This window comes from Morus notabilis, unplaced genomic scaffold (genome assembly GCF_000414095.1).
Source record: "Morus notabilis unplaced genomic scaffold, ASM41409v2 Scaffold99, whole genome shotgun sequence".
NCBI classification, from domain to species: Eukaryota; Viridiplantae; Streptophyta; class Magnoliopsida; order Rosales; family Moraceae; genus Morus; species Morus notabilis.
The window spans coordinates 457,377-469,895 of NW_010362482.1; the positions used below are offsets into that span (position 1 = coordinate 457,377).

The following is a 12,519-nucleotide window of genomic DNA, read 5'->3' on the forward strand; positions in this document are numbered from 1 at the left end:
TTCAAGATTTTCAGTTATCTGGATTAGTCATTCTAAGGCTTCATCTTTTCATTTGTTTTTAAAAAATTATTTTTGGAGAGAATTCATGCAAGATTGACTGGGTCGACGGAATCCCACCCAATTTTGTATTCTTTTGGAAATTTTTCCTAGTCAAGAACTTGGTCTTCGTACAGTTCCTTGTGTTTTTATGGGACATCTTACTAGAAAAGACAAATCATCAAATGCCGGCTGATTCCAAAACCCAAATCTCAGATACCAAGAAGAACAGACAAAATACGAGGCTACTTCTAGTAAGTCCCTTTAAAAAAAAAAAAAAAAAAAACGTAACTTGCAATGTAGTGGCATATTTTAAGATGAAAATTTAAGTGATCATTCGAGTTGTGTGAAACAATTTTTGAAGGGAGTTAGTTTGGTGATTCTGTCTATTGTTGTAAGTAGCATTAGCTTGTTAATAACACATGGGGAAGACAGGCGGGATTTTTCGCTATGCCGATGGCGCCGATAAGTTGTTAATGGTGTTTGGGACTTTAGGCAGCATTGGAGATGGGTTGATGACTCCACTTACCATGCTGGTTTTTAGTGGTTTGCTCAATGAATATGGAGCTTCTAAATCCTCTCTCTCAAATGATACAGTAGACAAGGTAATTGCAAATTCCCACATTTTTTTTAATTTAAAGTTCGAGTCACTAATCCATGGTCTTGTGAAATCTAGTGAAAGAAAGTTCTTGCCACTAAGATGGTGTGTGTAGGGCCGGTAATATGAGTTACAACACGACAACACGACTCGAAAATGATACGATTTTCACGGGTTAAGATTGAGAAAAAAGAAATTCAAGTCAGAATTGAGTCGACCTGAAATTGACACGAAAAACATGGGTCAATTTCGGGTTGGACCCGCCTAACCCGAACACGACATGAAACTCATAAAAAACTAAAAAATACATATATTTTTCATTACATATTTTTAATTTTATTATAAACTTGTGATATCATGATAGTTATACTCAAAATCTTATACTATTATTTACTTAATTTCAATGGATGTTATTGTAATTTAGTATGTTATTAATTTTAAGTTATTTCTAATATGTAAAAAACTAAATAAAAGTATACAATTTTCGTGTCAATTTCTGATTCATGGGTCAATTTCGTGTCACATGTTATTTTTGTGTCGTGTCGTGTAACCCGTAAAGTGGTCGTATCGTGTTCGTATTGCGGTTTTTAAAAAATTTCGTGTCACGAGTCGTATTTAAATTGATTGCAAATTTAAAAATAAACAATCAAAACACGACACGTGGTACAAATTGTCACCCTTAGATGTGTGTATATTTTGATGAATAAGTTTGGTGTGTATTTTCTTCACAGTATTCACTCAGGCTGCTCTACGTTGCCATTGGAGTTGGGATATGCGCTTTTATTGGTAGGTGAAGTTTCATATTGTTCTATCTGATCCCTTTAAGTTCACCTTTTTCATTTTGTATGTCAGAAAATGACTTAATATAAGAAAGTTTTACCAGTAAAATTACTTCTCAAAATTTTAATTTATAAAATGATTACGAAACGACCGCTTTTTACAAAGAACGACTCAGTGCCATTCTCTGTGAAAATGAAAAAGGTCATTTGAAGTCATTCTAACTAATTCTACGTGTTTATTGTTGTACTACTAAAACAATATTCTTGGAAACAGTCATTTGATTGGGAATAGAATGAAAAATATGCATAAATAGTCTATGATTATGAATGTATTGAAGTGCTGGAAATTTTGACAACGTTTGAATGATTTTACGAGTCTCCACATCACATGTTTGCAGAAGCAATTTGTTGGACTAGAACCGCCGAGAGGCAGACATCTCGCATTAAAATGGAATACTTGAGATCAGTGCTAAGGCAAGAAGTTGCCTTCTTTGACAATCAATCAGCATCTTCCAATACCTTCCAAGTTGTCTCTACAGTCTCTTCTGATGCCAATCTAATCCAAGACGCCATTGCTGAAAAGGTTTCTTCTAGTTCTCAGTCTCTTAATTTTAACGTCGCAAACGCAAGAGCAATGATATATATCACGACTGGTGATCATCAGCATAACGTCGCAAACGCAAGAGCAATGATATATATCACGACTGGTGATCATCAGCATTCATCATTGTACATTTTCAACCAATCACAAATTCACATGTCAAACTCTGCCACCGACTGTCATGATACAGGCCCTCAACAGTCTTATATGTCAATTTCTAACTAGTTAAAAACGCATTATAGCATTTTTCTAAGCGCAGTTTTCTTCTTATTTTTACCAATATAATTACCTGACTCTAATAGCTTCTCTTTTTCTTCTTTCTGGTAGATACCAAATTTCTTGGCTCATCTCTCATCATTTATTGCATGCTTCCCAATTGCGTTTCTACTTTCTTGGCGACTTGCAGTGGCGGCTTTTCCATTCTCTCTTATGGTTATTATTCCCGGACTTGGATTCGGTAAGGTACTCAAGGACTTAGGAGGTAAAATAAAGGATGCTTATGGGATCGCCGGTGGCATCGCAGAACAAGCAATTTCGTCTATTCGCACTGTTTATTCATACACCGGGGAGCATAAAACACTCGAAAGATTCAGCAGAGCACTTAAAAAATGTACAGATCTTGGCATAAAACAAGGTCTCATGAAGGGAATACTAATTGGAAGCATGGGAATGGTTTATGCTTCTTGGGCTTTCCAGGCCTGGGTTGGTAGCATGATTGTAACTGAAAGAGGTGAAAAAGGTGGAAATGTTTTCATCTCTGGAGTCTGTCTAATTTTAGGAGGATTGTAAGTTCCTTCTTTCTTATAAATGCATTGAAATGCCTTTTTATATCTATGATAGAGTAAGATATCCCAAGAGTATTTCTAAATTTGTTGTTATTTTTTGTTTGGTACATTTCATTGACTATAACACTTACTTTTTTTTTTCTTTCCTTCAAATTTGTATTTTTCAGTTCTGTAATGCAGGCACTTCCAAATCTATCTTTCATCTCAGAGGCGATAATCGCAGTAACCCGGATTTTCGTGATGATTGACCGGGTTCCCCTCATTGACAGTGAAGATGAAAAGGGAAAAGTTCTGAAAGAAGTAAGGGGAAACATAGAATTTAGAGATGTCAACTTCAGTTATCCATCAAGGCCTGACACCCAAGTTCTTCAAGGATTTAATCTTAAAGTGAAAGCTGGTAAGACGGTTGGTCTTGTTGGAGGAAGTGGTTCTGGAAAGTCCACCATCATTTCTTTACTGGAAAGATTCTACGACCCAGTTAAAGGAGATATTCTTCTTGATGGTTACAAATTAAACAAACTTCATCAGAAATGGTTGAGATCCCAACTGGGATTAGTAAATCAAGAACCAATTCTCTTTGCAACTTCAATAAAAGAGAATATTTTGTTTGGCAAAGAAGGAGCTTCAATGGAGGCTGTTATAGGAGCAGCCAAGGCTGCAAATGCACATGACTTCATTGCTAAACTACCTGAAAGTTATGACACTCAAGTAAGAAACAGATCTTTCCGTTTTGAACTTACAAAAAAACTTATATATATGAATTTCAAAACTTAAAGACTTAAAACAAACTTTGTATCTTTATCTTAGGTTGGGCAATTTGGAGTTCAGTTATCTGGAGGACAAAAGCAGAGGATTGCTATAGCAAGGGCTTTAATAAGGGACCCGAAAATCCTTCTGCTAGATGAAGCCACAAGCGCTTTGGATGCTCAGTCTGAAAGGGTTGTACAGGAAGCACTAGACAAGGCTTCAAAAGGAAGAACAACAATTGTCATTGCTCATCGCCTTTCCACGGTTCGAAAGGCAGATTTGATAGCGGTTCTTCAATCAGGAAGAGTGGTTGAATTAGGCTCTCATGATGATTTGATTCAGAAAAACGATGGACAAGGAGGTGCTTATAGAAAAATGGCCGAATTACAACAATCAAACACGGAAAACCACAATGCCTCGAGTAGTTTTGATCGACCAATGGAAGGTAGGAGAGACAGGAAAACATTGAGTGCCTTCCATTCACCATCACTTGTAGATGTGAAATCAAGCTGGCAGAATAGCCCAGCCAACCCATTTAGTCCTCTTATATTTTCCATCAGTGTCGCAAATTCTTTCCAAATGAGCCAATACAGTGAGTCTCACAATAAAAACCCACAAAATGATTCTTCTCCTCCTCCATCTCAGTGGCATTTGTTTAAGATGAATGCACCTGAGTGGAAGCAAGCACTACTAGGGTGTTTAGGGGCTGCTGGATTCGGAGCTATTCAGCCAATTAACTCCTATTGTATGGGAACTGTTCTTTCAGCTTACTTCCTAAAAGATAGCTCCTCTTTGAAATCAGAAATCAAAACCTACTCCTTTATCTTTGTAAATTTAACAGTTTTGAGCTTCATTACAAATCTCCTTCAACATTACAACTTTGCGGTTATGGGAGAGCGATTAACGAAAAGGGTGCGTGAAAAAATGCTCAGAAAAATTCTCACCTTTGAGATATCATGGTTTGATCAAGATGAGAATTCGAGTGCAGCTATCTGCGCACGTCTAGCCAACGAAGCAAGCATGATTAGATCTCTCGTTTCGGAACGCATGTCATTGCTGGTTCAGATTTTCTTTAGTGCCTTCTTGGCTTTTCTCTTGGGGTTAATCATCACATGGAGGATAGCCATTGTAATGATTGCAATTCAGCCTTTGCTTATAGGGAGCTTCTATTCAAGGAGTGTTTTGATGAAATTTAAGTCTAGAAAGGTGCAGAAAGCGCAGAGTAAAGGCAGTCAACTGGCAAGTGAAGCTACAATAAACCATAGGACTATCACAGCCTTTTCCTCTCAAAAACGAATATTGGACCTCTTTGCGCTGTCGATGAAAGATACTAGGAAGGAGAACATCAAACAATCATGGTTTTCGGGCTTAGGCTTGTTTACGTCTCAGTTTTTGACAACTGCTGCTATAGCTTTAACTTTCTGGTATGGAGGAAGGCTCATAAATAAACAGTTAGTGACTCCAAAACATTTGTTTCAGGTATTTTTCATCTTAATGAGCACTGGAAAAAACATTGCTGATGCAGGGAGCACGACCTCTGATCTTGCCAAAGGTGTTGGTGCCATCAAATCAATTTTTGCAATCCTGGATAGGAAAACCGAGATCGAGCCTGAAAACCCGAAAAGTGTTGAGAAGACCATCAAGGGACAAATAGAATTGAAGAATATAGTTTTCTCTTATCCAGTCAGACCTGACCAAATGATTTTCAAGGGTCTAAGTCTCAAGATAGAAGCTGGAAACACAGTTGCACTGGTGGGGCAAAGTGGATCTGGAAAGTCTACTGTCATTGGATTGATTGAAAGATTTTATGAACCGATAAGTGGATCGGTCTTGATTGATGAGTATGACATTAAGCACTATAATTTGAGGCAGTTGAGGTCACAAATTGCTTTGGTTAGTCAAGAGCCTACACTTTTTGGAGGCACAATCCGTGAAAACATTCTTTATGGTAAAGAAGATGCTTCAGAAGTTGAATTAAGGAAGGCGGCGAAACTTGCCAATGCTCATGAATTTATAAGGTATTTAAGCTTGTCTTTTCTCTATTTTGCAAATATAGTACTAAATTTTTAGCTTATGTTTCTAACAAAAAGGTTTACATTACTATGACGCAGCTCAATGAAAGATGGATATGACACTTATTGCGGAGAGAGAGGAACACAACTCTCAGGAGGGCAGAAGCAGAGGATAGCTCTAGCAAGGGCAATACTCAAGAACCCGAAAATCCTTCTCCTGGACGAGGCGACAAGTGCGCTTGATAGCGCGTCGGAAAGTCTAGTCCAAGAGGCATTGGAGAAGATGATGGTTGGAAGAACATGTGTGGTTGTAGCTCACCGTTTGTCCACCATACAAAAGGCAGACTCTATAGCTGTGATAAAGAATGGGAAGGTCTCAGAACAAGGATCACACTCTGAGTTACTTGCTATTGGACGTCATGGTGCTTACTACTCCCTTGTAAAACTTCAAAATCACTCACAAAGCTGATGAGGATTTGGTTTGAAAGACATCACTGTTTCTTGTGGTTTCTAATATGAATTAATGGAACGATTTCACTGATTTAGATATACTTAAGTAATATTAAGAGTTTCATCAACCCATATAGTCATAAGTAAAAGATTTTTATGACAACATTTGACCATGACATGACAAACAATATACATCCGCTCTCTTTTATTAGAGATTAAATTGTGCAAAAATAAAGGCTATGTTCGTTTCATTAGTTCCAATCAAAACTCAAGTTTTTGTTAAGTGTTTTCTCTTACAAAAATTCAAATTTAACTTTTTCTGCTATAATATTTTCTCTCACATGAATTTTTACATTTTAACTCAAGTTCTCAACTCAAGCGAAACACTTTTACTTTCTTTCTAGTAAAGCAAAGCATATACAATCCCTTGAAACGCGTTGCCATAGATAATGGAAGTCTCAAATTGATAAGATATAATAAAGTAACAACGGTTTCAAGGTGTCGTACACAGATGTACTATGTCGTTTCAATTTTCATATAAGTTTCTTCCAAGTCATCACTTTTCGTGAGCCTACTATCTATGAGCTGGTTCACGAGTCATGACAGGAACATCTCACCATTAGCGTGAAACAAATCCATATAATAAATATAGTACACACTGGTACAATGTTATGATCAATGTCGCAAACCAAATTCAATATCATTTAGTGAATCTTAAAACAATTCCTACAAATCTTTGGTTTTTGTTTTAGCATTACATATGGCACAAGCTAAAAATTAAGCTGCCATGCAATGTACAACAATTCCAATAAATCTTTCACTTTTGTTTTTGCATGTACATATGGCACAAGCTAATGTACATATGTGTACACATATTGTCATATAAATAAGGTTAGGAACACTAACTACATCAATTTTTTTATCAACTTTTGAGTTGTCAATTTTTTTTTTTTTTTTTTTTTTTCATTTACAAATATGACCTCTCGTAATTATTTGATACGGCAATTTATATACCAATCGCTGAAAGAATGATAACTCGAAAGTTAGTACAAAAGTTCCAGCATTATTCATATTTATATAGTTTATGGGATATATAATATAAACTTAAAAGATTTACTATGAGAAGATGCCGTTTGGACAAAAACAGTTGATCCTGTTTTTTTCTTCCTTTTAGCATATAATTTGTCATTTTATGGATAGAATTTATCTTGACAAAGGAATAAAGATGCTATTTTAATTTTCATAATCAGGTCGCGATAAAGATAAGTTCAAAGTATAGGATGTGTCTCCTTTGTCCTAGTCACATAATTTTCCAAGATAGAAGGAGGGAACAGGTCATTTATATTGCATATAATTCACTGTGTTGAGATAAAGAATTTACTGTGCGTTTGGTTTGATGGAATGAAATAGAAATAGAAATAGAAATAGGAATATAATGAAACAAAATATGAATAGAATAATAATTTATTCAAATTCTATTGTTTGGTTGAGCATTGGAATCAATATTAAAATAATAATTATTATGATTGGTTAGTCAGTGAAATAGAATGGAATAGTATAATTTTTTACTAAAATACCCCTTTCATTTTATTTATTAATAATGTATAAATAAATTCAAATATTTTCCAAGTTATTTTTTTTACCTCGATGTTTAAAGTGAATACTTTATTTGATATATAACTAATATTCAAATAATTTTAACTTTGATATATGACTAATTTCAAACAATAAAATAAAAATAAACTATATAAACAATATCATTCTAACATAAAAATTCTCAAATGTATTCTGCATGATCACATCGACAAAATAGAACAACATAAATATTCTTACATAGAAGGTCTCAAATGTATTCTGCATAACGAAATCAAGTAAACAGTAAAACACAAACCAAATACTTAAATATGTCTCTTCAAATTTATTATCGTCAGCAAAAACTAGAGGATTATATCATATTCTCCTCGTCACGGAGACCCCGAAAAAAATTGAGTGTAGTATTATCACGAAGAAGTTGAATGTTTGTTTTCCTTTATTTGGATGAGTGAGTTGTAGTAGGGTTAATAGAAAAATATATTTTTATATTGGGATGATGAAAATAGTATTTAAAATAAATTTTCTAATATTAGGAGGGATAATTTAGGGAGAGAGAATTTTAATTAATATCTGTTTTTGGAATCAAATAACTATTCCTAAGTCTTTTTGCCCAACCAAATATAGGAATGATTGGATTTTAGGAATCGTCATTCCATTCCAATGGTGCTATATTTTAATGAAATGTCAATTAACTCCTTTTCAAGAAAAAAAATAATGTCAATTGAGAGAGACTTTGGCGTAAACTTTCAATGAACTGAAGATAATATAACAAGGATTTTAATATTATGGTCCTGGTTGTCCTTGTTATTTACGGATTTTATGCAAGTGACTTGGAAAATAATTATGGGTCGTCTTCATGAAACTATATATGAAGCTTCCATCAGTCAGCCTTACTACGAAAGAGAAGTAATAATAATAATAATAATAATAATGATAATAACAATTCACATAAAAAGGAAACTACAAATTTGCAAGTAAGTGGCATATTGATTATAATTTCGAGAATACTAGAAGAATGATTAGCATATATATATATATATATATATATATATATATATAAAGAAGATGAACTAATATGATCAATAACCCAAGCTGGACTTTGAAATTTGAACTTTAAATTGTAAGTCCAAATTTGCATGTGTGACGCCACTGCATACTTGCACAGCTCATTTACATTAATAGATAATAGAAGACCTATTGTGATTTAGTTTAGTAAACCAATTTATCAACATATGAAAAGGAATATTCATTTGTTTTGTTTTCACATTATCCACAAACTCTCCCTTAAAATGAAAAACCATTAACAATAATATTGTATATATATAATATACATTCACAAAATCATACATACGTTATCTTGATCAAGTTACCACAAACATTTTCCTTTCTCGTAAGGGCGCATGCATCTCATGCAAACAAAGTACATCTTTATGTAAGTGCATGTGCTACTATAGGCAATGTTAATTAATGGGATATTTACGATTTAATACCCTGTATTTTGAGTTTATAAAAAAAAAAAAAAACTCCTTTTATTCTGGATGTTCTCGAAACTATACCTCTAAATTTCAAATCTCTACAAAATTTGTATCTTTCCTAGATTGACAATTGATTTTGACTTTGGAATTATTGAATTTACCCTTTGTAACTAATAGATAAACTTGTAATAAAACACTAATTGACTTAATCATCCTTTGCAACCTATCGTGAAAATATTTTTTTTAAAGATTTTTTCTTCATTTCCTTAAACATGTGATTCGTTCATTATTACAAGATCATCTATTAGTATTTTGTTGCAATGGTCCAATTAATCAATTTAAAGGTAAAAATCAACTATTAATTACCCTGAAAAGGTGCGAAATTGATATAAATTTAAAATTTAAAGGTATAATCTTGAGAATATCCAAAATATACCGTTTTGTCTTGATAAACTCAAGAAACAAGGTATAAAATAGAAAATAACCCTTAAGTTATATTTCTTTTCTCACTTACGCATATAGTTCAACTTTCACTTTTCCTTTTTCTGTCCCCAACACTCAATAGAGAACCTGTCCAACCGAAGTATTTCTTGCCCCAAGGTCTGTGGACGCTGCAATGAGGGTTCGGAATCGGTGTTCCATGCCTTAATTTCTTGCCCTGCTGTGGCTGAAGTTTGGAGTGAGAGTACATTTCCGTTCATTTCACTGATTCGAGTTTTGTTAGAGTAAAAAAACTCTTAAAAACTGTTACATCTACTTTTTTTACTACAGTAAAAAACTTAAAACATAAAGTCACATTTAAACTCGAAATAAAAACTCGAATAGCAAACTAAATGGACCATAATGCCACTGTGAGGAAATTTCAAGGTGGTCAATTTGTTTATTTTATTCTTCTCATGGAAAAATGGCTCAAGTATGAGGAGTTTGAGTTGCTCTGTGTGCTTTTGTGTCTGAACTGGGCTGATAGAAATGCGTTCAGCGCATGAGTGTGCGGATGGTATCATCCGTGTTTCCTCACTCGGATTCAGTTGGAGTAGGCGGCCTCATCAGAGACTCATCAGGCTTTGTTCTCGGAGCCTTCGCGAAGAAGCTACCAGGCGCTTTTAGTGTGTTAACCGCTGAATGTTTAGCTGTTCGTGAAGGCTTAATCTTTTGCTCAAGAAAGTGGTCTCAGAGTGATATCTGTTGAATGTGATTCCTCTTTCGTTGTTCAATATGTAAATGAGCCAGCTGGTCTTGCTGTTAAAAGAGCCTATTTTAGCATATATTACATTGCTTTTGAATAATATTGGTGGTGGTTTGAGGAATTTCCTGATTGTATTTCTGATATTGTAAGTGCCGAGATGACTCTTAGTTTAATAATATTTTACCTTTTCCTTTTAAAAAATAATAAATAAAGAGTAGACAACGAACCTAAATCACTTTATATATTCCCCTTTAACTACTGTCTGGTAATGATCACTACTAATTATCACACGGAATCAAGTATAATATATATTATGCGTGCGAAAATTTAACCAACAAACTGTTCACTTAGTTCTTTACTTATAACTCAAATCGAGAATTTGGGTTACAGCAAAGAAAACTCTTTGATACGAAAGACAGATTTCGAACAAAATTGATAAGAAGTTGTGAGTTCAAAAATCAGTAAAATATACTCGTCTTTCGCTAATCTCATCCTATTTATATAGATCATTAGGCTGAGGCTTCATCTAATCTCAGCCATTCGTCTTTTACAACGTTTACATGATTTTTTTGTTAAACAAATAATAATTATATACCTAAATTTTGATTTTTTAAAAACACTTAATTTCAAATTTAAAATCTCTAATAAATCAAAAATCAATTATATTACTATATATATTCAATAATTTAGAACTCTAAACTTCAAAAACTATAATTAAACTTTATTATCGCATAGTCTATTTTTTTTTTTTTAAATTCAAAGATAAAAATAGATACGTTGGTACAAGACTGTTGTATTATAATTTAGTTCAAACTTTTAGTTTAGTTTATGTCCCCTTTGAAAAAAAAAAAAAAAAAGCCAGAGACCTCCGTCACTGTCTTTGTGTTCTTAAAACAAGTATGCTAACGGTCTCCATAATCTTCTTTCTTAATATCGCACTTCATTAATCCGAAATTACATCTGTTTTCTATAATCATCCGTTTTCTATAATTATTTTTTTAGAGTACAATTCTATTATTTAATAAGAGCTTAATTTCTCTCTATAAATACACTGAAAAGAGGATATACATTCTAAAGTGATGTTATTCTTATATATACACCAAACGTTGGCCAAACTTAGCCTCTTGTTTGGTTCGATGGTTTGAATTTTGTTGGTTTAAACTTTTTAATTTGAACAAAAAAATTCAAACTGTGTAGTTTAAATTGTAATTTGAATTGATGTTTTGATGCGTAGTTAAAGTTTTAATTTAAACGGAGAATAAAATTTGATAATGTGACTCTTTGATATGAGACTGTTTGATAATGTTTTCAAAATAATTTTATTTTCGGTACAAAAATGAAAATGAGATTGTTTTAAAAATCATTCTGAAATTACGTTTGGTGGTCTTTCAAGAGATTGGTTTGAGTATGGTAAAAAAGTGAAATCATGTTTGGTTACATTTATGTTTGTTTTGAGTACATCTAATTAATAATCTTAAATTAATATATTAAGTAATTAATAATTATTTAGCAAATAAGAATTAATATATTAATAATATAATAATAATAGACAATTTATCATTAATGAGTATATTAGTAATTAAACTATATATAATAAATTAATATGCTAAATAATTAAAAAATAGTAATTAATAATTGATTATAAGTAATTACTATGTCAGTAATGTAATCATATTTATTAGATTATAAGTAATTAATTAGTGTATTAAGAAAAATAATTATTATATACATAATTTATTAATATTCCGTTTACTACTTAAATTATTATCTTTTAGTTACATAATTAAATAGTTAGTTAATTAATTGCTAATGTTTATTTAATAATCTATTATTTGATATATCACATGATTAATTTTTAGTAATTATTCATTTTATAATGATTAATTACTAATGATCAATTATTAATTATTATTGATTAGTATATTACATATTGATAATTATAATTTAATATTAATTATTAATTGAGTAATTACTATTTATTTTTTATTTACCAACTATTTACTAATTAATATATTATAATTAACATAATAATTAAGTAATTACTATCTATTTATTAGTTATTAAGTATATCTATTTATTAATTATTAATTAATATATAATATAATTAGTAATTAATAATTAATTATTTAATATAACTTTGTTGATAACTACTAGAAAATGAAAATGAAAAAAGAAAAATAACTTTCAATCGTTTTCTACTTTCTTCACAAAAATAATTCTCATTGTTTTTTATTTTCGTTTTCATTTTTGTTGGTAT

General features: G+C 32.1%; 1 protein-coding gene across 1 annotated transcript; it reads left to right on the top strand.

The window, feature by feature from the left end:
- Positions 1–458: 458 nt before the first annotated feature.
- On the top strand, positions 459–6,027 carry LOC21410257 (ABC transporter B family member 15). Its single transcript, XM_010102035.1, has 7 exons — positions 459–641; positions 1,366–1,420; positions 1,812–1,996; positions 2,342–2,799; positions 2,967–3,507; positions 3,607–5,564; positions 5,658–6,027. The coding sequence occupies exons 1-7, from the start codon at positions 459–461 to the stop codon at positions 6,025–6,027; spliced, it is 3,750 nt and encodes a 1,249-aa protein (XP_010100337.1).
- The last annotated feature ends 6,492 nt before the right edge of the window (positions 6,028–12,519 follow it).

Bases quoted from the DNA above. Each gene is read 5' to 3' on its own strand.
- LOC21410257 (XM_010102035.1), top strand. From the start codon at position 459: ATGGGGAAGACAGGCGGGATTTTTCGCTATGCCGATGGCGCCGATAAG. The intron at 1,997-2,341 runs GTTTCTTCTAGT...TCTTTCTGGTAG, and splicing joins AAGACGCCATTGCTGAAAAG to ATACCAAATTTCTTGGCTCA. The intron at 3,508-3,606 runs GTAAGAAACAGA...TCTTTATCTTAG, and splicing joins CTGAAAGTTATGACACTCAA to GTTGGGCAATTTGGAGTTCA.